This window comes from Sylvia atricapilla, chromosome 17, assembly GCF_009819655.1.
Source record: "Sylvia atricapilla isolate bSylAtr1 chromosome 17, bSylAtr1.pri, whole genome shotgun sequence".
Taxonomy (NCBI): Eukaryota; Metazoa; Chordata; class Aves; order Passeriformes; family Sylviidae; genus Sylvia; species Sylvia atricapilla.
Genome location: NC_089156.1, coordinates 12208219 through 12234607, shown reverse-complemented (window position 1 = coordinate 12234607; position 26389 = coordinate 12208219). Strand labels below are relative to the sequence as shown.

At 50.7% G+C, this 26389-nt stretch overlaps 1 protein-coding gene across 1 annotated transcript in view; it reads left to right on the top strand.

Annotated features, from left to right (window-relative positions):
- The window catches only part of NCOR2 (nuclear receptor corepressor 2), a 176172-nt gene that overhangs the window by 19017 nt on the left and 130766 nt on the right, over positions 1 to 26389 (top strand). Inside the window, exons 3-4 of the mRNA XM_066331748.1 lie at positions 3268 to 3448; positions 22953 to 23132. Of these exons, the coding sequence (XP_066187845.1) occupies positions 3268 to 3448; positions 22953 to 23132 (361 nt within the window). The remainder of the gene's footprint in view (positions 1 to 3267; positions 3449 to 22952; positions 23133 to 26389) is intronic.

Sequence of the window (26389 nt, the reverse complement as noted above, 5' to 3'; positions counted from 1 at the left end):
GGGTTGTGCTGCTCTGAGGAGCCAGACAGTGGGTTATTGGGGTGGGAGAGCCTTTGGCCTCGTGAAAAGTTTGTACTTGCCCATTTCCCAGTGACTTGGCTTCAGGAAAGTACAAGTAAGATCCCTCATGGTAAGATGTCATCACTGCTCCTAAAAGTCCCAACCAAGAGCAGCTCAGGATATCTCATTTGATCCTCTCTCGCCAGCTCTCAGCTTAATGACTGGACTCAGTGATTTTCCAACCGTAAGAATTCTTTGATTCCTTGATACCCAGCTTCCAGACAACCCGTGCTTTCAGCCCATCCTGTACGTTGCTGGAGCAGGCTGCAGGTTCCCCAGACTGCTGTAGGATTTTACCTGCTCATGCCTTCCTTACAGCCGCAGCGAGTCTGCTGAGGAATCGGCCCCGGTGAATGAGTAACGCAGCCGCGAGGGCGCGATTCGTTTGTCGGGTTAGTAATAAACCAAAGGTCTCATCTTGGGTTCTCTTGGTCTTCTGGACCTGGACCTACCCTGAGCAGAGCTGTGTGGGGGTGGCTGGGCAAACCCTGGGCACGCAGCCTTGTGTGTCAGCACATCTCAGGCTGCTCTGCTTCTCTGAAGTGGTCAGTGTTTGTGGTGAGGGACTCAGGTGAGGACTAACCTGCCCCACTTCGTAATTAACGCTGGCTTTTGCTTTGCTTCGTTTAATTATGCACAACTCACATGCAATTAGTAACACTCTTTCCCTTCAGCGAAGTAGGAATCTCTGGAATAAACCAGATGGGTGGGAACTATTTGGGAAATGCAGCAAGCCCCAAACTCGGTGTAATGGGAGGGTTTTTCAGGCAGAGTGGTTTTTGCCCTGACAGCAGCGTCGCCGCTGTATAAAAGTCTGTTGTAAAGAGCTTGCTGCAGGTGTGGATGTGAAGAGTGAAAGGTGTGAAGGCTTCAAGCAAAAGCATTTGTGTTTGCAGCCAGGACAGGCTGAGCGGGTTGTGTTGGGCAAAGTAATCTCGGGAGCGGCTGGAAATTCCAGTGGATGAAGTTAACAGCCGTTCCAGTGGATGTGGAAATGGAAATAAAATAGCACCTTATAACATTGCAGCTGCTTTCCCTGGCGTGGCCCCTGCCTCGCTCTGAGTAACCGCCTTTGTCGAGCTCAGTGGTGCTCTTATCTTCAGAATCCACGGGGTTTTTTCTGAGTGGAGCAGTTGTGTCGAATTCCTGACAACTGCAGAGGTCTTGGAGCCGTCCGTTGTCAATTAGCAGCTTCTTGGTAATACGGCCTTAAAAAGGGGGAAGAAGTGAAAATAAATACGTGTGATTTTTAATTGCCTCGGTAGAGCAAGGCCTTGGGTGTTGGAATATTTTAGCACCTGCCCAGCTCAACAGTTGCTTATTGTTCTTGGGTTTTACAGCAGAGCCTGAAGTGCTGGTGCGCAGCTGTGGGCAGGCAGGGATTGCATGAAGGGCTGGGACCAGGCAGCAGGAAACCTGAGAGGTGCCAGGAGAGATTTCTGGGCTTGCTGAGCAAAGATGAGGATCATTCAGCATGGAAGTGTTTGCAGGTGAAGCGAGCTGTGCCTCAGTGCCAGGTTTCAGGGCTGTTCGGCTCTGGAGGGTTTGCTGTGTGAGCTGTACATTCTGTCTGGTGATGTTGGAGCACCGAAGGCAGTGCTGGAGCTTTGCCATTCCCCTGTCCCCTTTTTGCCGGGGAGGAGGAAGAGGATGAGCCAGATTCTGTTTCTGTGTGTCAGCAGCAAAGCTGCTGCCCGATCCCAACGCCAAACCCACAGCAGCAGAGCTTGGCATGAGTGTGCTTTGTGCCTGCTGTTGATGTTTAATTAAGAAAATAACCCCCCCAGTTTTATCTTGAGTGCCTGGGGCTGGGTTAAGGTGGTCATGCTGCTGCAGGGGAGGGCACAGGGCAGTGCTCAGGGTGGCAGCTCTGAGAGTGTGGGTTTCTACAAGATCCTCTCCCTGGATGTGATCCAGAGCCGTGACAGCTGCTGGCTTCGGGGCATTCTGGATCCTTCCCTTTTTGCCATCTTCTCTGAGACTTTTATGGTCAGCGGTTGCAGTTTGTGGGTGGGGGGCTAACGATGCATAAGACCCCCTTGTCTTCTATTCTTGCTGTTTGTTTTCTCCTTCAAGCAGCTCCAAAGGCTGTGAAGTTTGTTAGTGTTTAGTAACTGGGGAGGACACTTTACCACCAGCTCTGGAGAATTACAACAATCTTGTTTAAGGGGAAAAGGAAAAAAATGCACGTTTTTTCACAAGCTTTGAATCTCCTGTGCTTCAGTTTATTTTTTTTGCGAGACACTTCTGCCCCAAGTGTTAAAAACACACCCTTGGAGCTGCTGCAGCAAAGCTGATCCTAGGGCATAGTAAAAGGGTATTTTTGTAGGATCCCTTTACAATTCCCACAAGAGAACCCTCCTAAGGAAAACAGAAGTAAAGAAAGTTCAACATTTGTTTAAAAAAAAAAAGCAGAACCAAGCCCACTCTCCAGGTATTACCAACTGCATCACATTTAACAGGTAAAAGATGTCAGGTAAAAGATGTTTGAGCTCGATGGTGACTCATTGGTGCAGTTGCTATCACTGGATAATGTGCCTTAACAGCCTGCCAGGTCTGTGTCAGAGACGTGCAACTACATGTGGCTGGTTTCTTTCCTCCCCCATCCTGGAAAAATAAATCCCTACTGTCTGGCCATGGAGGAGTAAGCATTTTTTCCCCAACATATAATCTTTGGGATTCCTATAGAAGACACTAAATATAAACACTGGGGCAGGTATCTTTGACCAAATAAGCCAAATGTGGCAGAAGGAGGCTCTGCCTGATCTTGGAAGCAGGGGGGGATTTACGGGGTAAATTTGAGGATTTTCCAAGCTTTGCCTCTTTCTGACCAATCCAACCTCTGTGTCCTGACAGGGAAGGCTCAGACCTGCAGCACTTTGGTGTAGGGACAGCCACACCGTTGGGACAGGAGATGACAGAGGGGCTTTCCAGGTGACACAGCAGCAGTGCTGAGGAGGGGGACAGCAGGGTGGCCCCTTGGGCTTGGAGGGTGGTGGTGATCCTGCTCCAGGACGTGCACCATGCCCAGCAGCCAAGCCTTTGGGTCTGCAGAGACCTGAGATGTTTGAGTGCAGGGCCACCTGGCCTCCCTGTATGGATCTTCTGGAAAACTGAGCCCTGTCCTCCTCAGGTGGTTTGCAGTCACAGAACAGCGGAGAGCAGAGGTAGTTCCTTTTCTAAAGGCTGCTTTCCCTTTGTCCCCAGATCTCAGGAGCTGCACCTGAGAACCGAGGGCCATTCCTATCTCTCTGACCTGACCAAGGCATCGGACTTGGAGTTCATTGAAACCAAGAGGCCACGCCTGGACCTGCTGCAGGACCCCCTGATGAGGCACTCGCCTCTCCTGAACCAGAGCCAGCAGGGAGGCACAGAGGATCTCTCCAAGGTAAGGGGCTGATGGCCTGTGCCACCAGCTGGGTGCATTTTGGGCTTGTGTAGAGCTGCCTTCGAGGCTCTGAGCCGCTGCTGAATTCAGTGTGAATCGTGGTTCCCAATGCATCAAGGATTGGGGGGTACTGGATGGTTTTCCCTGAGGTGGGGTGACCATTTTGGGGGAACAGAAGCATATCAGCTTTCCCCGTATCTGTTACAGTCATGGGCTTTTTTTACTGGGCTATTAAATGCACCAGAACAGTTTGGAAGCTCCTGTAGGCTGAATTAAGGATGGTCATGTCTGGCTTTTCTGGATACTCTGCCTTGATTTGATTTTTACTTGATGCTTCTCATTTATCACATCTCTTTATTTAATATTGGTGTTTGAAGGGCTGGAATCGGTTTCTGGTGGTTCTTTAATATAATCTTCCCCAGGAAAGCCTCCCTTGTCCCAGTCTCATTTAACAAAGCAAATCGTTTACTTACAATTGTCCCCTCTGCACACGGAGTAAATGTTGCAAAGAGAAATCCCTTGCTTGTGTGCCTGTTTGGATTTACTTTCATCTCCTCTTGGGCTAAATTGTATTTGATTTTACCTCCAGTTTGGACATGCTCCTGGTTGGCAGGAGAGTCTTGCTGGATAAATGTGCTGGGTGCAGCTGCAGGCTGGGCTTGGGAATTGCCTGAGCCCTCAGTGAAGTGAAAGGGAAGTCACATCCACAGCCAGGAAGATGGGAATGGTTTGCTGTATCCCTGTAGGGGCTGAGTGAAATAACACATGAATAAGAAAGCTCTTTCTTGGGAAAGCTGGGATATTCAGACACTCCTTATCTGTACAATACTGGTGGGCTTTACCTGAGATCCTTCTCTTTAATGAGAAGGAGATTTAACTGGATAGTCCAGATGCCAAGGGAGGCCTGAGGGCTCTGGGCCATCCTCAGGGGATGTTGGTTGGGTGGCTGATGGGGAAAATGTCCACAGAACAAAAAATAGCCCTCTCCAAAGATACGAGGAAAACAAGATGACTTTTCTGTCTTCACTTTATTCCCACCAGCAGTTCTGTTCTGCCTCTCACCAGAAAACCACGGTTTGTCTCAACTATTTGTTTCTAATAGGCAGAGCTGCTCTTGAGGAATCAGTTCATCAGTTTAGGGGCTGCATTTGCTTCTTGGTCTGTGACACGTTTCCAAGAAGTACATGCATTTTATGGGCCTTAAAACATTTGTTAATAAAGAGAGAGCTGAGATGCAATTCAGCAAGACGAGATTATGCTTTTAGTGGAGCCATTTGTAATTTTAGAGTCTGGAAGGAAGAAGAAAATGTGGTGTCCCTGACTGGTGAGAGCCTGAGTGGAGCTGGGATTAGCTGCTCTAAACTGCTCCAGAATGGGTTTGGTGGTGCTCACTGCAAGACTGGATGGTCTCAGTGCTGTTCAGGTGGCTGGGAGCAGAAGTCTGGGACACAGGGTCTATCAGCCTTTGCAGCTTGGGAAATTGGGTTAATTGCAGCCTTTTGGTGTTAGTCCTGAGCAGTTGTCCTCTCAGGACTATAAACAGTTGTCCTCTCTTGTCTATAAACTGCTGGTGGACATTAAGATCATGGAAAAGCTCCTGAAGCCAATGTTTGTTTTACTCTGAGCCTCGGCGTGTTGGAGGAGCTGCTCTGGCAGTGGGTCCAGGGGAAATGTAAAGAGCCCTTTGGGCACAGCTCTGGGCACTGGCAGATCTGGGCTGTGGACACAGGCAGAACCTCTTCTTGCACCCACACTAAGCCAGCCACGGCTGAATTCAGCACTGGGCTCTGAACTCACCACCTAGGATAGACAAAGACCTTCCTGAAAGTCTCTGTGCTGAGGGAGACATGTCCCAGAGCAGTGACACACACACGGTGGCAGGACATGTGTCCCAGTGACCAGAGCTGGAGAGAGATATTTGCTGTTCTGTCTGTGCTGCTGACTCAGTGTCTGACAAAGTCGCTCAATACTTTATCTGGGGCAGCTCTGGCAGCTGGGTGAGCTCTTGGGGTGAGATGCACCACGTGAGCCCAGTATTGCTAAACACACTGCTGGTTGTTTAGACAGAGGATCCCAGGAGCTGTTCACTTACCCGTTACCCCATTCCTCATTGCTGCAGTCACTGCGTGGGGAGGAGCTCGATTTACTCGCTGGGGTAATAGTGCTACGACTGGTTTTCATGGTGATTTTGCAGATTGAGCTCAGGTTTGCATGGTAAGAGCTCCACAAAGCCCTCAATAAAAAGGGTAGGGGTTTGGTTACACGCTCTGGGCGCCAGCCTGACTGTCCCAGGGGATGTCACTGTAATGGATGTTGCTTTTGGGCAGTGGATACATCTTGGTCTCTCCTGGTTTCAGAGGCAAGATGCAGAATCAGGTCTGCAATGGGATATAAGTTTAGCACATCTCTGATAACCATTGATAACTGGATTTACCAGTCTTCAGCCCAGGGGAGAGAAGTCAGCACCATTCCTGCACATTTCCAAGGCCTTTGTTTAGAGCCATAATCTATGTTCTGAACACAGACAGAACAATTGATGGGGCAGCTGCTGGTAACAGGCTTTAGAGTTTTTCCTCCCCTGAAGAGAAATGGATTTCTTTTGGCTTTTGTTCCTTGTCTACCTCTCCCAAACAGGAGGAGAGCTGGGCCCCTTAAAATCTGTTCAGTATCACTGCAGCCTCACTCCCAGCAAGGCTGGAAGGAGAGGCTCTTGCATCAGTGCATTTTCCCTGGAGAAAGCAGACACAGTTTTGGGCAGCGTGCCTTTCAAAAGCAGCAGCTTTCAGCTAAATCTCACTTGGACAAGTAAAAGATAGTACCTTTCCTTAGGAACCTCACGTTGCTCATATCCTCAAACACTGCTGTTTCTTTTCAAGCCGGAGGCTGAAGGTTGTTTTCTTGCCTGCCTTACCTCACTTCAGCATCTTTTTCCCTGCTGTTGTGTGTTGTCATGCTGCTTCAGTGCTGTGCTCCTGGGCTCCTGCTGCTGGATGTGGCCTGGGAGGGCTTTGGTGAGCTCACTCTTCTGGGGAGAAATGAAATCTCCCCATGCCCTCTGTGCCAGCTGGCCCTGGTGATTTTTCCCCAGGAAGGTTTTCCCTTTGTCTGGCTGACAGTAACCAGAACAACTGAAGCAAGGCTGTTTTTTCAGTCACTGCAAGCCTGGATGTGGAATTCACTGCAAAAGCTGCTGGGATGTGGCTTTGCCAGTGTGTTCTTGGCAGAGAGGCAGGAGCTGGTTCCCAGGACCCTCAGTGGCTTCTGCTTTCTTTCCAATCAAGTCACGGACCTCCCTCACGTAACAGCAGCCAGAATGAAAGCAGACAGTGATGTTGTGCACCATCCCTGTCCCTGCACACACATGCACAGCTGGTGCTGCCCATGATCCTGCCTCAGAGAGACAGTGAGCATGGCAAATATGCTCAATCAGTGCCTGCTCTCCCCTCTCCAGAGCTGGAGCTTCATCCTGCCTCTCCCCTTCCATCTATTCTTGCTCCTGTTATGCTTTCACTGCTCTTCTCCCCAGTTTTCAGACTGCTCTTCCACCACACGTGTGGTTTGCTGCTCCTTCCTATAGGATGTGAGTCAGTTGTGATCTGCATTTAGGCCCCTTGCAAGGGCTGGCTGGCTGCACTTCTGAGTGGCCTGTTGCTGTGACAGGAATTCACTTACAGGGAGCCATGTAATCCCACGGGAATGGGGCTGGGTGGAGGCTTAGGAAACCTGAACCTTGCTGCCATCTGCCCTGGCAGGCTGCTGGTCACCGGGTAAGTCTCTTCCCCTTTCTCTATCTCAGATTTCCCCATGTGTGCAAGGGACAATGCTACTTCCCTCTTTTGTAAAATAATTAACAACTGTGGATGGAAAAAAAGGCAATTAAGAAGCCATGTGTTGTTAAGACTTGGACTCTGCTTTACATTGTGCAAAGGTTTTAATTTCTTCCCTTTCTGCATGAGCATTTTTGTTGTGTTACGGACTGAAAAACGGAGTAAGAAAAGTGTATGTGGGGGGAGTCTTGGAAAAGACAGCGCTGAGGTCAGGAAATAGGTATGGCAAAACAGAAATTAGGGCAGAGAGTATTTTGCTTTCATGCATATCAATGTAGCTTTAAAAGCAATTAATTGAAAAAGGAGGAATTAACACATTTGAAATGCCTTTTTAATGATGCATTGAAGCCAGCAGCGTACATGCCAAATTTCACACTGGCTGCCCGTTCCAGAGCCCAATTTACAATGAACTCCTGGAAGACAGGCTTGGGGGATGGAAAAGGCTCTTGGCCAGCCTGCTAACTCCTGCCCTGGCCGTGGGCTGGCAGGGCACCCAGGACAGCAGAGAGGCCTTTTGGGAGCTCTGCATTCCTCCTCACTGCACTGGCCGGTGCCTTGGCAGTGCTGGTCCCTGGTAGCTGCTCCATCCCTCGACAAATCCACCAGGAGAGAGGAGCAGGAGGCTCAGGTCTCTGGCAGCAGGGTTTGCCCTGGTCTGGGGTGGAGGAGCAGTGCCACAGCTCCCAGCACACAGAGCTGGACTGGCTGGTAAATCACCAGTTGCGTTTCTGCTCCGTGGCTTTGTTATGGGAACATTGATCTGTTGCTGGGATTAACCTCTCAGAGTTTCCAGTGGGTTGGTCTCGCAGTTATTAATGAAACTGGCTGGAACTTGTGTTGACCTTGGCAGAGGCCCCAGTTGGCTTGGAGGTAACTGGCAAAAGCATAATCTCTAATTGAGTAATCCGGGGCCGGGGGAAGGGAGCGGAGGGGATGGACACCATCAGGGCTTGGAGCCGGGAGAGCCGCGGCGCTCCGGCGGGATGCGTGGGAGTGGAGGGCTCAGCACGGCGGTCTCCCAGGGAATTAGCAGGCACAGCCAGGCAGCCTCTCTGTTCCGGCACCCCAGGCTCTCCCTCCTGGAGAAAACAGCCCGGAATTCCAGCGCCTCCCCGTGATTTATTGCTGTGGAACAATAGCGCGGAGGGGCTGGGCAATGGAACAAGCTGCGAGCGTCGGCCGGCCCTGGATGTGTGTCCTCCCATAGCCTCTGAGTTTGCGAGCGGGGATCACGCTGGGCTCTCCCTTCCCCACGGGAGGTTTGTTTTTCACTTGAGCAAAAGAGCTCTGGGCTTGTTTCTTGGGTTTTTGGGGAATGTCTGCAAGAGAGGACGGAGAGACAGCGTAAGTCTGGTTTTCCCAGCCGTGCATCTCTGCTGTGAGACAGAGAGATGCTTCCTTGGCCAGCTGTGGCCAAGCCCTGCAGGACACCCAGGCAGAGGGATCCTGTGGAGCTGTGCTAACACCGAGGGACAGGGGACACACCAGTGCTGCCAGCACCCTGTTGCTCCATCCCAGTTACCCCAAACCCAAGTGAGATGCAGAGAGCTGTGCCTGTGCCTGGCTTGAGCAGCCCTGTGGGAAATTAAATTCTTCAAACGCTCTGCCGTGAAAAGAACTTCTTGTCCTGAGGACTGTGGGGTGCTCCTGCACACGCTGTGTGGCCTCCCCACCGCTTCTTGGAGAAGTGGACTTCTGTAGAAGTAGCTCTAACCTCAGATCTGAGCAGTGAAATGAAACGATTTTAGCGGGTACAAACACACCTACGTCTTTCCTGCTTTTGTCCTCCTTCCCCTGCAGAGAACAGCAGTTCTTGTTAACTCTGCTTGCAGCTGGGCTCTCCCTGTGCAGCTGAGCCACTGGAGCTGGGCACCCATCAGGAGCTGTGGAGTCCAGCAGCTCGAGTGGAGCTGGGGTTGTGGAGTCAGGAGGATCCTCCCGTGACGTGTTTGACACCCACCCATCTGCCGTGTGCTTGCTCACACTGTCCACTTGTGCCTGATAGAAATCTGGTGGCAAAAAAAAAAACCAAAACCCAATTTGATTTGGTGGGGTGGGGAATTTACGTTAGCGGAGCAATGATTCAAAGCTATTTCTGGGAAGATGAGGGACACGTTGGCATTCTCTGTCATTCCAAACATATTTAAAAGCTGAAATATTTGCGTTGTTCACGTTGCCACAGCGCAAACACTTGTGGCTAGATTTCCCCTCCTGCTTTCCTCCCTGCTCTGAAGATAGCTTCCAGACCATGGGAGGATGGGATGAGTGTCAGTGTGTCAAGCCCTGCTCAGCTGCATGTGAACACACACCTTTGGGAGTGTGTGCCTGTGGTGTGTGAGCAGAGTAGCTGTCCTGGCGTGCCTGGCAGTCCATCCATTGCCCACTGTGCCAGGATGGCTGCAGGAGGTGTTCAGCAGCCCATGCCATGCACCAGTGTGGTCAGGAAGCCAAGGGAAGAGCCTGAGGCATGTGATATCTGGAATCTCCATCCCAAGCATGGACTTGTGCTGGTTTCATTGGAAAAACAGACGCTTTTGGGCGTTGTGTGGTCCTTGTGAGATGTTTGGCTCCTCCAGCTGGACCTGGGCTGAGGCGTGAAGGGAAGGAGCGCCATGATTGCAAGACAACTGGGTCTGTTCCATTTCTCAGCTGAAGTTCCTGTGGCCAGAGAACTGAACTATGATCTTGAGAGGCTCGAGGATGGCAGGAAAAGCCCTCGTGGGCTGCAGAAACATCCAGAGGCAGGATGTAAAAACCTTTGACCCTTCCCTGAGCTGCCTGCAGCTGGGCTCTCCCCTGCCCTGTCTGCTGCAGCCTGCAGTGATCCTCGAGCCACAGACAGCAGGGCCAAGGCTCAGTGCAGCTGGAAAACCAGCAGGAGAACTGATGGTGCCTCAAGCACAGGTTGTTTCACACTTCTTCAACTCGTTTGTGGTGACCGACATCCAAAACAACCTTTTAAATTGCCTTTCAAGCCACAGCGGCGGCGAAGGACGGCGTGATAAGGCTGACTGCTTCTGGGGAACCTGCTTCATCATTTACATAATTGGACTTTTCTCTTCCACTCAGGCAGCGTTACAAGGCTTGTGCAGTGCGACATCTCACCTGATCTGCTGGAGGGAAAAAAAAGTCCCCTGACTTTGTGTGCCTCACCCCTGTAATTGGAAGAAATATTTCTGGCTCTGTGCTTGCAGCAGGCAGTTAGCTGAGCTGGGTGTGCTGTGTGCATTCATGGGGGCTTTTCTTCTCCATCCATCTCTGGAGTGTTTGTATGTGTTGTATGTATCTGTTTCATCTGATAGCAAGAATTCTAATGTGCCTTGTTTTGTCATGGAAATGGATAAGGGAGGAGAGCTAATTTGCTACTTCGTTAGTCTTCCGGTGGGACTTAGGAAATAGTGATGGTATGCGGGAACTGATGCTGGTCTGCAGAGCATGAGGATGGTGTGGGGTGAGGACGGCTATACCAACCACCATTTTTGCCTGTGCTCAACAGATTCTGTTCATTTGTGTTAAAAAAGAACCCCTCTCCTGGAATAGAAGTCAAGGGAAGGATTTGGTCCTGGTAACAAGGACATCCTGGCTGTTTTGTCCATGCCTGCAGTCTCATCCTGGTGTGATTTTCTTCTTTTCCCTCATGTTCTGGGAGGAGGTGTGGGTGCTGCTGGGCAGAGAGCATTGCTCCCACTCCCACCAGAGCCAGGCACATTCCAGGATGGGTTATGTGGGATCTGTCCAGTCAGTGCAGGTGACCAAGCAGCAGGAGGTTGTTACCAATTCGCAAGCACATCCATCTCACAGATGGTGTTCAGCATCCCTGCCTGCCCCTCCTACCCAAGGCACTTCCTGGGAGCAGCTTGGGTGACTTCTCCATGGACCTACAGCACCGAGCACATGTTTTGGCACTGTACTTCTCCATGGTTGGGAAGTGCAGCCCATCAGCAGCCCTGACTCGCACAACAAAAGCCAATGAGTTGTGGCACCCATCAGATTGATTCTGGGTGCTGTGTTGTGAGCAGGAGGGTATTTCATGTTAATACCTTCCTTCCCAGCGTGGGGTGGAAGCCGTGGAGAAGATGCAGCAGCAATCAGTGGTGTTTGCCTGCTGCTGCTCGAGGGGATGGAGTGGGGGAGTGATTTCAGAGATGGATTTGGCAGAGATGAGGTGCTGCTCTTTGTGCCTGTGGTGATGGAGCTGTAATAACATACTGAACATGGCAACAGCCCTTGCTAAAGCTCTGTGACTTCACATTTGTGCTTCGTGGAGCCTCATCTCTTAACAACACCCTTAGCATCCATAACAAGAGAGGAACTGTCGAGTGCCAAAGGGCCTAGTTAAAATCACTCGCTGAGAACTTCCATTCTTTTGGACTTAAACTTGCTTTTTAAACAGAAAAACTCCTTGGCTGTGTTTTAGGCACAGCACATTGAGAGGGATTTTTGGCTCTGCAGCCCGGTGCTGCATGGGGGGGCCGGGGGGCGATGGACGCTGCAGTGTGTCAGGAATGCTGGCTGCGTGCTCGGCGAGCAGAGAGGGGTTGTTTTAGGACAAGCTGACAGGCCCTTGGCTTGTTCTGCTGCTCTCGAAAAATGTAATTCTAATTCTTGGCACCTTTTTCCAGGAGGATAAGGAGTGAGAGCGCAGTGGAGCCTGTTCCCTCTGTCCTTGGAAATGGGCTGCCTCAGGGTGGGAGCAATGTGCTCTGTCCTACCCCAGGAGCAAAAGTAGAAATCAGTGGGGGAGATGCAACGTGGGATGAAATGACCTGAACCACCTCCTTGCAGTCCTGACCTCTGTCTAGTTACTCTTTGGTCATCTTAGTGCTCTGACAGAGCATTTTCTGTAGGTTCTGCTTGCCTTCATCTGGCCTTAATCCTGCACCTGAGAGGAAGAAGCACACTGTCCTCTGGCAGTGCCAAGCAGGAGAGAAGGAGATTTGTGGTGTTTCCCAGTCCTCTGCTGCATCCTGAGGGATTCTCCCAGGGCTGCAGAGCCCGTGACATCCTGCTCCAGCGCATGCCCACAGCAGATTTCTCTGCTGCCCTGGCACTGTGTCCTCTGCCTGTTCAGTAATGCTTCCTTAGGCTTGACTCTGAGCAACGTGCTCTGGTCACTGCCCCAACAGGGTCTGATTCCTCTCCTCCTGTGCTGTTCCCTGAGGAGCAGCAGTGATCTTTTCTGCCTCCTGATCTCCACTTTGGACGCTGTTATTCCCATGACTGCTTAAAAAAGAACCACTGCCTTGTGCAGATGAAGCTGTCCCACGTGGTTACGTGACCAAACCAAGCACAGGCTTTTATTTCAAGCTGGTTTTCAGGTCTGTGTTATTTTATCTCGTGCCAGCCATCTCAGGTATGATGTAGAACAGATTGCCCCCAGCAGCTAATGTGTTTCTGCCTCAGCGGCAGACAGAGTGGCAGATGTAAACACAGGAACATTGCAGGCTTTCAAACACTGAGAACTCCTAAAGAATAGGCAGGTGTGTGTATATAAATACATACAGTGCATTATATGAAAGGCTTTCAGTATGTTTGGAGACAGATTTGTAAATTCCTGAATTCATGTGAGTATAGTTTTTGTAAGTTTTTAAGAATTGAACGCCCTACGTTTTTATATATATAAATACACCAATACATAGCTGTATATTTATATATGCTGCTTCCTATTCTTGTAAGCTGTTTTTTTCAAAGGCTTCTTCTAGCCCTGTTCAGTGATTCTGCCTTCAGCTGCCACAAGGAGAAAGACTCCCAGTCTCGAGCAAAGCTAAATATTGATTTGAGTCAATCTGGGTGCACTTGGAGACATCACTAGTGTTCATGAATGCAGCATAATCACTGATTGGAGTGGGGAAATTTCATCATAAAGGCCCCAAAAGGGAGGTTTATTATTGCTTTCTTCCAAATGCCTGAATTTTATTAGCTTCAGTCATTCTTGGCAGGGCAGTGGAATGGGATTTTATAGTTAGCAAAGGAAAAGTAAACACAGTAATCATTTCACAGCCCTATGCCTGCCAAACCAAGATGGAAATTCCAGCCTTGGTGGGAAGCTGCTGCTTTGCTAACAGATAATAACAAATTCACTGTGGGCTTATTCTTGCTCTGGGAGCTGAGACGTTCAGGTTTTTCTGTAATGCTCTGGTCTGGGGAAGCAGAGGTGCTTCATGGCTTTCTGCAGGAACAGGCTGGGCAGAGCTTTGTGGTTTGAGCAGCTCCCACAGCCATTCACAGGTAGAAATGGTGTTTCTGCTCCGAGCCTTTGGGAACTGCTCTGTCCCGTGCTCTCGGTGGTTTTTGGTTTTTCTGTGGTCAGTCTGGCTCTGATCACAGAGCTGGGTGATGCTGAAGGTGTGATACATTTGAGACACCCTGCGACCATCTGTAACTCCTGCATGGGGGGAGAGTTATTACAGCAGAAATAAACTCTCCATGGAAACCCAAAACTCACGTAAGGTTTGTGCCGCGTGTTTTCCTGGGCGTGTGGAGGTGCAGGGCTTGGCTGCCAGCTGAGATCTGCAGCAGCACCTGCCTGTGTTTCCTGGTGCTGGGGGATGCTGTTTCCTCACCCTCCTGCCCCGCTGGCCGGGGATGGAGCTGGGAGCAGCCAGCGCTGTCCCCACGCCACAGGATGTGACCTCCTGATGGAAAACCAGGCGGAGCAGGGGAGGAAATGGCTCCTCAAACCGAGGCAGCCCCTTCCACGTGTCTGCACAATTATGGGAACAATAAAGCATTGATTTTGGCCGTGCTCCTGTCAGCACGGATCCTGCCGGGGTGCTGACAGCAGCAGCTGGGGCTGTGTCCCACCCCTGTCCCACCCGTGTCCCCTCCTGCGTGTGTCCCGAGGTCTGGGGCTGTTTGGGATGGTCAGTGGATGTGCTCTGGGTGGCCTTGGGGGCTCTCAGGCTGCTGGTGGAGTCCTCAGGCAGAGGTGTTGCCCTCAGCTGTGTCCTTCATGGTTTTTGCAGCAGAGAGGTATTTGATGTCCTGCTTCATCTACCTGAGGGCACGGGCAGAATGAAGCTGTCCGTTAGGTGACCCTGGAGACATTGGAGCAAGGAGGTGGTGACGTGCAGGTGGCAGGTGAGCTCCTTGGGTTCAGTTGGGAGCAGTTACTTCAGTTTGGTGGCACAGTTGGAGCTGGAGCTGCTGGGATTGAACGGGGCTGTGGTGCTGGGACTCGTCATCCTGTGCTGGATTTGCCGTGAGTTTTGGGAGAGTTGTGGGTGACCTCATCTTGGTGCAATGGCTCTTGCATGCAAGAGGAGGTCTGGGTTGTCCCACAACACACCTCAGCTGCTGCTCAAACCATTTTAGATCTTGTTTGCATTTCCTTTTTCCATCGGTCTCCTCCTCAGTAGGCAGCTCAGTCTGCGGGATTTGGGGAAAATAATTTTGGGTGATGGTTGTGAAGGAGGGAAGGAATGTGAGCTGCCTTTAAGTGTATCTCACTTGCAGCAGTGGTGGTTAAATAGAGCTGTCTTCAATCATTCATTCCCTCCCCTCTCAATCTGATTCCCCTTCAAGCCAACTTCCCACTATTGATGTTGTGTGCCATCCTGATGAACTCGCAGACAAATCCCTGTTCACCGGGCTGCCCTGTGTGTATCCCGCCGGGCTGTGTGTGCCTGAGGAGTCCCTGCTCCTCCTCGGCCTCCTGCCTCCTCCCTGGCAATAGGAGGAAATTTAAATGTTTCTGAAGAGCAACATTTCAATTTCAAAAGCTGTTCGTTCAAGTGCGTCTGGAGTGGGATTTCTCTCCCCCACTCCTCTCTGAATGGGAGCTTTAGAAGTCTCATTTCCTCTGCTTGATAACACCAGGCTGAGAAGGGCTTTTGTCTTTTCATTTCCCCTCAATTTTTTTTTTTTATTTTTAAATCAGCGAGGTTTGGAGAAGCTGCCGCGGTGGATTTTCCCTCCCCCTGCATCTTTTTTGTTCGTGTGCTGGAGGATGCACCTGGCATCGCCCAGTGAATGAGCTGGAGCTTCCTGGGGCACAGCCCACCTGGGAGCACCCCACCAGTCACTCCTGGAAGCAGAGGAGGAGGAGTTTAGCTGGTGTGTCTGTGCTGTGGAGCTCCTGGAGGCAGAGTTTAGCTGGTGTGTCCGTGCTGTGGAGCTCCTGGAAGCAGAGTTTAGCTGGTGTGTCCGTGCTGTGGAGCTCCTGGAAGCAGAGGAAGCAGAGTTTAGCTGGTGTATCTCTGGTGTGGAGCTCCTGGAAGCAGAGTTTAGCTGGTGTGTCCGTGCTGTGGAGCTCCTGGAAGCAGAGTTTAGCTGGTGTGTCCCTGCTGTGGAGCTCCTGGAAGCAGAGGAGGAGGTTTGCTGGCGTGTCCCTGCTGTGTGCTGCCCTTCCCAGCCATCCAAAGGGGGCTGTGGTACCCCAGCCCAGCCTTGGCTGTGTTGGTGCTGAGCCTGGCTCAGGATCCAGCCCCTCCTTTCCAGCACATGACGCTGCAGTGGCTCCAGTCCTGCTGACTGGTTGCCCGCCTGCTTTTTTGGCTGACGTAGCTTTTCCAGTTGGCGTGAAATGATATATTTTTGAGGGGATGCTCAGCAGAGAGCAGATGTAAGAGGATGTAGTGCCCAGCTCCTGCTTCTGCAGGACTGATGGCTGTGGATGTAGGCACTCTCCCAGCAGTGGAATGGCATTTGTGCTGTTCGCTGGAGTATTACACTGGTATAAAAAAAATGAAATTTTTTTCTGCAGAAGCCTTTTTTACAACACTTGAGCTTGTTTTTCACACAGCATCTAGGCCTGGAGGGCTTTCTACCTGCTTGAGGGACAGCTGGGATTTGGCAAGGACTATTCCAATGTCTTCTGTCAGAGGAAACTTGCCTGCTGAGATTAACATGGACCTTGAAGCTTCATCCCTGCCTGGTTGACATGCTGGAAAGACCCAGAGCTTGCTTTACTGCGTGTGGTAATTGAAAAAGGATGAGTGGTATTGCAAAAAAAAAAGAAAAAAAAGGAGGCAAAAGCTTTCAAAGGCATGGAGTGAGTGCTCCACTCCCCTGAGGTTTGTTGGGTTAGGTGACAAGGTGCTTCCTACAGGAGGTTTGTGGATTGTGCCTGCACCTCCAGGTGACTCCCTAAAGAGACTCCTTGAGCAGCAGGCACAAGTAGAAATGTAAAAACAGGCTCTGGTGATGGTTCAGAGATTCCTGTGAAATCGGCTGACCCCAGGGAGTGCCAAGGGAGGTTTGAGTCTCAGCAAGAGGGAGCCAGGCTCTGCCATGAGCTCCCCATTGCCTTTACAATGTGGTTCTACAGCCGGGGGTCACCCCGCTGCCTGGCTGAGTGCCAAATTGGGCAATTAAAAAATTTCCCTCGCTGCCTTGGCTCCTCACGTAATCGGAGGCGTTTTTCCTGGTTTGGTCCTTTTTCAGAGGCTTCAGCAGTGGGCTGGTGTGTGCAGTGTCAGCACGGGGGGCTGCTGGCTGAGCAAGTTACTGACAGGGCATTAAAGTTGCAGATGGAGGAGTGGAAGAGCTTGCTGCTCTGTGGGCTGCTCTGATAACCTTAACTTGTCCTGCCCATGTTTGCTGTACCTGCCCCTGTTCTGTGCCTGGGACAGGCTCTGTTTTGTGCTCAGAGGGTCCCTGGCTGCACTGCTCCATCCTTATCATCTGGTGGGTGGTCTCGGGCTTTCTTTACCTGCTCATTTATTCACAGCTCTTTTAGGGGACTTGCTGTTGGCCTGGAATGCTCCACAGATGCCAGCATGGTCCTTCCAGCTCAGCTTTATCCTTCCCTTTGCAGAAGTGCAATGCCTTTTTCTGCAGCTTCCCAGAACCACTCTGCTTTGCCTGCTCAGTTCCAAGTCATTCCCCTAAGGCAAGCACCAAGATGAGATTTTTATTAATTTTTTTTTTTTCCTTTGGCTTGGACACTTTTTTCAGTGTTAACAAAAGGCAAATTGCTGGCAGAGAGTCTTACCAGATGTATCAACTGTACTGAAGATGCTCAAAGAAAAAGTTCCCAGAATCTTTCTGAATGTTGCAGAAAGGCATATTTTCTTGTAAACTTGTTCTTGGAAGTGACAGAGTTGTTTTGGCTGAAATTCCCTGTTTAGGAAAAAAAAAAAAAGAAAAAGAAAAAAGACTGAAAATGCCTGAAGCTGATTTTCAGCATGGAAAATTTCATTGCAGACAGTTACTGCTTGAAGAAACTTAAGGTCAGCTGAAAAATCCAAGGATGCAGAGTAGGCAGTGTTGGGGAATTCTCAACGAGAGGTGGAGCAATTAGCTCCTTCATCGTAATGAGTAGATGGGTAGGTGAGAATTCATCACTCCTCTAAGTCAGTGGGGAACATTCGCATTCAACGCAATTATTATCCACTAATGGGGAAACGCAGGAAGGGAATGGAAGGCACAGCATCCATTTGTCGGGTAATGCCTTCGGCGGCTCTGGGAGTTTGCCTGGGTGAGGTTTTCCCGCTTTGACCCGTTATTTTGGGCTGCCTCTGAGCTCCTGTTTGGTGGAATTCTGCGGGGCTGAGACCCAGAGGCAGCATGTGCTGGCTGTAACCCCGCGGAAAGGTTCTTTAGTGAATTTTGTGAGCCCAGATACAAGAATTTGGTGACTGCAGTTAACTGAGGCTCTGGCTGGCTGAAGTTTTACCACCCTCGTAAATCTGCCGGGGAGAGGAGGCAGAGAGGGAGGGGTCAGCATTTGGTACTGGTTTTGCAATGAAATTGCTTCAAGCTGTTGAAACATCGGGGAAGTTTTTTGACCTACTTTCGTGCGAGCTTTAGAAATTGTTGGGATGCTTTCTGCTTTATCTGCGCGGAATTCAGCTGGATTACGGAGGAAAGGAATTTCGTGGGCCTGCTCATAAAGTCAGATTGATTTAAAAAAAAAAAAGAAATTAAATAAAAATAAAAAACAACCAAACAACCACCAAGTTTTGTCTTCAGACAGCTCCTTGGTCTCCAGCTTCATGAATTCCCATGAGAGCACGTAGTGGGCTGCACCCAGTGAAAGCAATCCCTGTTCTGCACTTGCCATCCATGGAGAGTGGGGATGGAGGAAGGAGGTGGATGATGGTCCCACACCTGGCATCCCTCGGGAGCACTGGCTGCCCTTGCAGGAGAAGATCCATGTGCTCCTGGCTGGTGAGCAGCAGCCCAGGTGCTCCCCAGAGCACACCCCCGTCTCCAGCCAGCTTCAGCAGCCCTTGGAGCCCAGCAGTATTTAGGAATTAAAACCTCCTTTGGAGGGCCAGGCTGCAGAAAGAGTCGTTAGCACAGCAGATGGTCATGAACAAAAGAATTGCAGTAACTCGATGTACTTTTCACTGCTCGGACTCCCTGACTTTTTGTACTTGTGCATTTCCCTGGGGAAACGAGACATTAGTTTTCAGCTCCATAACTTTTTCCCTCTGTCAGTGCTGTCATCCCGGGGCTTAAGATATGTCAGAATGTGTTGGACACTTTTCCAATTAAAAACCAAATTCCTTTAGTCAGTCTTTGGCTCACTTACGAGTTTTATATGCATGTTTTTTACCTGGTGGAGGAGTGGGGTGTTGTTTTCCTGCTGGTATCTCATCCCAGGGAGTGTGGTGCTGCTCATCCCTGGGCTCCTGGACAGGAGGACAAGCTGCTGGCTCTGCAGTGTGACCCCACATGGATGGGGTTTGGGGGTTTGTTGGCTGCTGTGGTGCTGGAATATTCACTGGCTCAGTGCTGCTGTGAGAGGCTCAGGTGGTGGAGGCATCCCCACAAGGAGATCCCCTGATCACAACTTAATGTGAAGTTTTTTTTGGGAATTAATTTGAGCACAAATTGAGTGGCCACAGCCTATCCTGCCTGCTTTGGCAATCTTCTCCAGCCCGTGAGGACATGAGATGTGTGAGTGGGCAGGAGTTGAAGATAACACCTCTTAATCCCTCCTGGTGCTCCAGCAGGAAACGCTGCTGCTGGCTGATAATTAGAAAGTGAACAGACTGTGGAAGAGATGATGTTGGCATCCCTAAATCTCTGTCCTGGGCTTGGGGGAGCATCACTAATGATCTGGATTAGGGAGGCAGAGAGAGACCCGGGCTCACCGAGGATGAGATGTAGGGCAAACATCTCATGTGTTTGCTGTGCTGGAGATCCTGAGGCTCATCCCAGGCATGCAGCTCTGCTCCTGGGGACACACCGATGGGCTGTGGAGGTTTGGGAGCCCCACTGTGGAGTTTTTCTGCACTCAAGGGATCAGCAAGGTCAAAATGCACTTTGCAGCAGGAGGTAGGTGCAGATGGAGCGGAGCCAGTGCTCTGCTGTCTCCTGAGGGTGGGAAGCAGCAGAGGAAAAATGGCCCTTCAGGAAGGCTGGGCTGCATCCAGCTGTAGGTGCTGAGCTGAAGCAGGGCACAGATGCCTTTTTAATTCCTTGCAGCTCGCTTGACTTCTCTGTGAGTATCACAAGCTGGGTCAGTAATGCAAAATAAGCAGGTGGAGATGCAAAATAACCTGGAGATGGTGCAGGTTCCAGTGTGTCCTGGGACCAGGTTTGGGGTTCCCAGTGTGATTTTTTTTTTCTTGTGGACCAGATGTTGGTGTGTCTGAAGGCAGGGACATCAAATCTACCTGGAGACTTACTTGCTTCAAGGCATCAGTAGGCAGTTGGCTTATCCTTTTCCTTCCTCTTTTTCTTGCATGTTTTTGAAGTCACTGCATAATAGTGAATAGCAGGCTTGATCCATTAGCTGTGTGGGGAATTTTTATTCCGAAGCATGTAGAAGAAACCTACCCCAAAGTCTGGCCTTGCTCTTTGACAACCTCCTCAGTGATAATTGTTTTCTTCAGTGCCAGCACCTCCTCTTGCCGCGGGGAGGTTTGTGCAGCCTCTGCCCCCCTCACACCCACCCTTGTTATCATATAAATCACAAAACAGGGCCAGGGATAAACAGGAGCTGCAGTAGCTGTTAGCCATGTGTAAAAACAAATCACATGGAAACAGTATAATTACTGAGAAAATATCAACTTGAGTAATGCAGTAATTGTTTCCTTCCCTCCAGCAGATTTATTCCACCTCTCGCGGCTCTCGCTGGTTTGGAAGTCTGTGACTTCACGTTAATAAGAAGAATTTCACATTTCACACTGCACTTGCTCAGGGTATGACACTGTCTGGAGCAGGGGAATATACTTTGAGGGTTTCTTGAGAGCTGTAGGAAGCAGAGCACTAGTTGAAATATCTCTGACCATTGGGGTCTTCCCCATGCTCTGAGTGGGCTCTGGTCTTTGCAAACCTCTTTTCAACCCACTTTTGTGATTTATAAGGGTTTCTTGATGCCTTCCATAAATCAGAGAGCTCTGCTTTTTGGATGTCAGCACTACACAGACAAGATTTTTTTTTTCCCTTTAGTTTTGATTTTTCCTTTTTTTTGCTGCTTGTCATTTAGTTGATTTAGAGAGGTGCTTGTGACATGACAGTGCCCAGTATGTGAGGTCCAAGGACACATTGCCTCTCTCTATTGCTGTAATCATCTCCTAATACCAGACAATAAGGATGTTTCTGCTGTGACTTGCAGCTATTTCCCTTACTCAGCTTTGCTGCTCTTTCCCTTCAGATTCTGCAAGGTAAAAAATAAAAATGTAATCAGGAACCGGGTTTCCAAGTTTTGGTTTGTTTTGTGCCAAGTAGGGGTTTGGAATGCCCTGTCCTGCATACTGGCAGATGTGATAAAGGATCATTTGTTTTATGTGCACAGTGAGGAGCCTTTCTCTCCTGCATTTTTGGCAGGGAGCTTCCTTTCCTTTAGAAAAACCTACCCACCTACAAGCCACTGCCACTTCCCCTTCCTGTGCCTTAATCTGAACGAGATTTCATGAACACCTAATTTATTTTTTGCTTCTTGTGGTTGTCCTGCTCATCTTGTCTTGAAAAAAAAACAAACCCAAAACCACAAAAAAACCCCAGTTGTGGAGAACACAAGGACTTCCCACTGCAGCAGACTGACCATTTTTGATGTCTAATGCTGGGAAAGTAAAACAAGACGAGATCTTATCTTCAGGATTCTCCAGAAAGCTCTCCTGTTCTTCTAGCTTGTCTTGTGAATGGATGCTGGATACAACCAGCTGAACCTTTCTGGTGCCTTTGTGCTCCCGGGGTTGGATGGGGCTGAGGCAGGATGGTGAGAGAGGAGTTTTGGGGTGCTCCTTTGCTTTCTGTCCCTTGATGGCAGCAGTGGGAAGGGTGTTGGTGGACAGGGTGCAGGGCTCACAGCAGGGGCTGTTGAGGTGCTGAGCAGCATTGAGTGGTATCTGCACTCTCACCACGTTCAGCATCAGCTGCAGCAAGGCTGGTGAGTAACCCAGAGCCATCATCCACGAGCCTGGGGTCCACAAGCCAGCATCCAGCTCCATCCTGGCAGGAGGAGCAGCCTGGGCAGAGGGTCAGCCTTGAGCTTTCACGGGTGTCAGCACGGAGAGGAGAGTGCTCAGCACCAGCTGCTGCAGAACAATGTTGGCTCTCTTCAGGGCTGTTGTAGTGAGGGTGGCAAAGTTGTGTGAACTTCTTCCCTTGTTTGCCTTCCCCCTCCCCTCAGCAGCAGCTGCAGTGTGCTGGCTGCCCAGCCTGGCAGTGGTTTAGGGTTACAAACGGAGCCACTGCTCCTCTTCTCCCCCTCCAGGGAAAGAAATCCATCCACTCACCAGGCAAATGAATGGATAAACTTTTAATTAAGGCGCTGGGCGGCTGCCAGAGAGGTCAGGGTAGGCTGGTGGTGTGCCGTGATCCCATCTGTGTGGCTGTTAAACAGCTGCCTCATCCCAGGTGTGTTCATCCCTGGTGGGCAGGCTCATCCAGGCACGCAGCTTGTGTTGGCAGAAATGGGCTCCTTGGCCTGCAGAGAGGCAGGGTGGCTGCAGGATGCTCCTGGTGCCCCGGCCAGTTGGGCTCAGCAAAGCTGCTGCACTGCTGGGTTGTTTCAAAGCTGAGTGTTCTGATGTGTTTTCCCTGAGCCTGGGGCCATTGGAGCTGCTCCTTGTCATGGCCACAGAGATTTTGCTGATCTCTCCAGTCTCTGACTTGAAGGGTCTTGTTGAGCTGAAAGCCACTTTAGCTGGAATTTGAAAAACATCAGTTCGGTCTATTTTTATCTTGACTCACCTATCCCCTTTTTCTCCATGTTTGGATGGATGCATTCAACATCCAACACTCAGAGTATCCCCAGGGTTCAGGAGGAGATGGAGAGAGATGGCCATGAGGGAGCTAAGAGGCTTCTTTCCTCCCAGGAGCTGCCCTCCTAGCCCCTTCTCCTTCAGCGTGGTTCATGCTGCTCTTGTCTGTGTGGCACTGTCTGAGGAGGACGTGGTGTCCCATTTTTGCAGAGAAGATGTAGCCTTGAGCCCTCTGAAGGGACAGTGGTGCTGGGAACTCCTGAATATGGATGGGTTTATCGATCCTGTAAGAACATGAGCAGCCCTCAAGGCGGTGCGAGCCTCTGAGGCTTTGTCAGGAGGAAGAGCTGCTGTCGTGTCCTGGGTGAATAACCTTTGGAGATGTTGGAGGTTGTGGAGCACTGTGGTGATGTGATCTGACAGCTGCTACTCCCTAGTCTAGCAGGTGGGGTTTCTTTGAGGGTTCTGTATATCTCAGAAGGCTGGGAACGGGCCAGGGAGCTGTGTGAGGATGCAAGAAGGATCCAGACTCACCTGAGAAGAGAGGTGACCTGGCTGTTTTACCCTCCCCAGGACCGTGGGCTGCCTGGCAAGCTGGAGCCCGTGTCCCCGGTGAGCCCCGCGCACGCCGAGGCCGAGCTGGAGCTGCTGCCCGCCCGCCTCTCCAAGGAGGAGCTCATCCAGAACATGGACCGCGTGGACCGCGAGATCACCATGGTGGAGCAGCAGATCTCCAAGCTGAAGAAGAAGCAGGTAAGAGGCCGTGTGGCCTGGTTGGGAACGTGTTGTCCTCGTTTCTGCGTGCTGCCACACGCCCTGTCCCTGTCCCTGCGTGGCCGCAGAGGGGAAGTGGCAGTGCCAGTGCACCAGGATCATCTGTGGTGTCCCTGCTCCCTGGTGTGACGTGGGGGTGGCTGCTGTGCCTGCAGTCTGGAGCTGGCAGTCACAAGGTGAGGGAGCTTTGGAAACCCAGCTTGCAGCTCTTTGCGTGTCAGAGAACCTAAAAGAGAGAAAAAAATGTCCTCAGTGCCTTGGCAGTGGATGTGCAGGTGGTGAGCAGCAGAGCTGGAAGCACAACCTGGGTTATCTGAGTTGTCTGTACAGCCCAGCAGAGCACAAGGTCTTTTCTTTTTCCTTTCCAGCAGTTCTCTCTCCCCAGTGCTGTTGTTGCTGCCAGTACTCAGTTCTGGCCTGTTTAAAATGTTGCTGCAATGACCAAATGACCCTTCCAGTGCATCCAGTCCCCTTTCTCTGGGGCTTTCCAGCTTTGCAGTCTTGAGCAGCATCTGATCCAGCTCCAGCCAGGGCTGTGCTTGAGCAGGGATTTGAATCTGATCTTCCTGGCTGCAGCTTTACCCTGCACAGGAGCACTTCCCAGTGAAAGGATAACCCACTCGGTGTTGGCCTGTACATAATTACCATAAAGCCATTAAGAGATTAATATGACAAAACCTTCAGGGACGTCCGTGGAAAAACCCACAGACTTAAGGGCTTTCACTTCTTGAAGCAAATCACTTCTCTGCCTTTTTTTTTTTTCTGGCTGCTTTATTTTCTTTGCTTGGGATGGGTTTCTGAACTCCCTGATGGCTGCTTATCCCAAACTACCCAAGAGGAATAACCTTTCCCAAGAGGTTGTAGCTTAGTAGGAATTTGGGAATGGAGCAGAAACTCTACTTGGGCTGTTTGTTGAAGCTCCTTAGAATGAGCACACACTTGCTCTTCCCCATCAAATCTGTATTTTCTTATACCAAACACAGTTCCTTTCTGTCCTGCAAGACAAAGCAGGAATATTTTCATTTTGTTTTCAAACAATATGGCTTAATTAATGTGAAGATTTTTTTTTTTTTTGCATATGTTGCTTCATATCTGCAGAGGTTTTTGAGTGCTTAAGGAGAGGAAGCCAAGAGTGGGCAGAAGCAGCTGTGCTGGGAGTGTGAGACAGCAGCCCCGTGTGCCAGCTCCTGGCGCCCAGAGGAACATCTGGAGTGATGGAAACCACAGAGGTTCCTCTTGCTGGCTTTGGTGGGAGCTGGGTGAAGGCAGCCCTTCCCCTCTCCTTCGCTGGAAGCTCAAACAAGATGTTGGTGTCCTCTCCCACCTGGCAGTCTGGCTGCTGGTTCATAGTTTTTACTCACATTTGAGGAAAGAAATGCAAATCACGGTCATTTCCTGCTCTGGAAAAAGGCTTCCTGGGTGGGATATGTACCTGGCAGGGCAGGTCCCTGTCGTGGCAGGTGGGAGGACTAACAACTCCAGTGATCCTCTGCCTGAGTTTTCAGGGATGCTGAGGAGCTGCTGCTGATGCTGACAGGAGCGGCATATGCTCCTTGCCATTAAAATCAAACTGTCCTTCCATAAGGAAATGGGGGGTTTATTGCTGGCTGCTCAGTTGCTTTATTTCTTCCCTATGAACAAATTTTCTGATTCTTCCTGCCCGCAAAAATGCTCTGTTAAATGCAAAGAAGGTGAAAGTGATGGTTGGCAGTAAAGGTGTCCCTTCCTTTCCTTTTATTCTATTTTTTTTTTTTCTTTTTTGGCACATGGTGGCAAAGTTATATGGTAGCAAAACTGACCCTCCCCTACTGTGGCCTCCTTCACCCTCTGGCTGGAGCCTTCCCCATCCCAGTGCTCCAGCAGAGCTAGCACATCTGGGAAGAAGTGTTTTTGGAGCAGGGGGTCCTGTCTGAGATGCTCCAGGAACGTTTTGTGCATCTGTGCATCTGAGCTGTCAATGCAGGAGCACGAGTGAGGGAAAGCAATGAGCCTGGAACAGATACTGCTCCTGCAGGAACGTCACTGGAGCAGGGGAGAAATTGGATGCAGCCAGAATATCCTAATGCTTTTCCCCTCTGTCTTTGGGAGGCCGCCTCAGGGTGATGAAATACCCTTGTATGGAAAGGCTGTGCAAAAAAAAAAAAAAAAAAATCCCAACCAACCACCATCTCTCTCTCTTTCTGGTTGTTCCAAAAAATGGCAGGGAAGGCTCTGCCTGGACTTTGCAAGAAGCAAACGTCTTCAGCAAGCTGAGAAACCTTCCCCAAACCCTGCACACCCCTGGCAGGAGGCCACCTCCGTCAGCCATCCCCCGCTCATTCATGCGCCATATGCGCTTAAATCTCTCGCCGAGTCCTCTCTCCCCCTCTTCCTGACAGGGAAGGATAATCCTTATGCATTTATTCCTGGCAGCGGTACCGGGGATCTGAAGGAGAAATAAACTGCTGGGCTGTTCTCTGCAGTGGCGCCTGAGCCTCCCTGGGCGCTGAGCTCAGCCAAGGGCTCTCCGGGAGTACAACACTCCCACCTGGTGATGGAGGTGGAGCTGGCCGGGTGGAAGAGCTCCAGGGTTTCTCCTTGCCCTCAGGCTTGAGTTGGCTGTGTTCTCTTTGAAAGTGGTTTTCAGAGCTGCCCTGTGGCTGGAAGGCTCTGCTCTCCCCGGGGAGGTGAAGCATCCCAGTACCCAGGTGATGGCAGCTGGGGGTGTGTGTGTGACAGCCTTGGCTTCATCAGGCAGGTGTCTGCAGCAGGGAGCTGGGACATGCAGGGATGGGACCTTCCTGAAATGTCACCCACCTTCCCACCAGGGCTGCAGCCTGCAGTGGTCCAGCCAAAGGGTCTCTTTCCTGGAGGAGGCACCTCTTGCACTTGGAAATGGGTTGGCTGTAGGAGCCAGGGCTGTGGCTAAAGGTGGCATTTTGCATTCCTCCAACACTGCTCCCTGTCTTCTATTTGGGGAGAGGAGGGAGGTCTTGGGCAGCCACTGCTGGGAGGAAGGAGAGAGTGTGGAGCCGTCAAGACTCATCTCTCATCCCGCTCTCTCCCTCTAAAGGTCACAGTCCCAGCCTGGCTTTTGTTGCAGACCTTTAAGAAATCCACTTTGTCCCTGTCTGGGAACCCTGACCTATTTTGCGTTGCCGTTTCCCACGGCTGCCAGGAGTAGCTGTCGCAGGCTGCAGTCCAGTGTGCAGCCTCCAGCCCCTGCTCACATCCTCACCCCAGCATCTGGCCCTTTA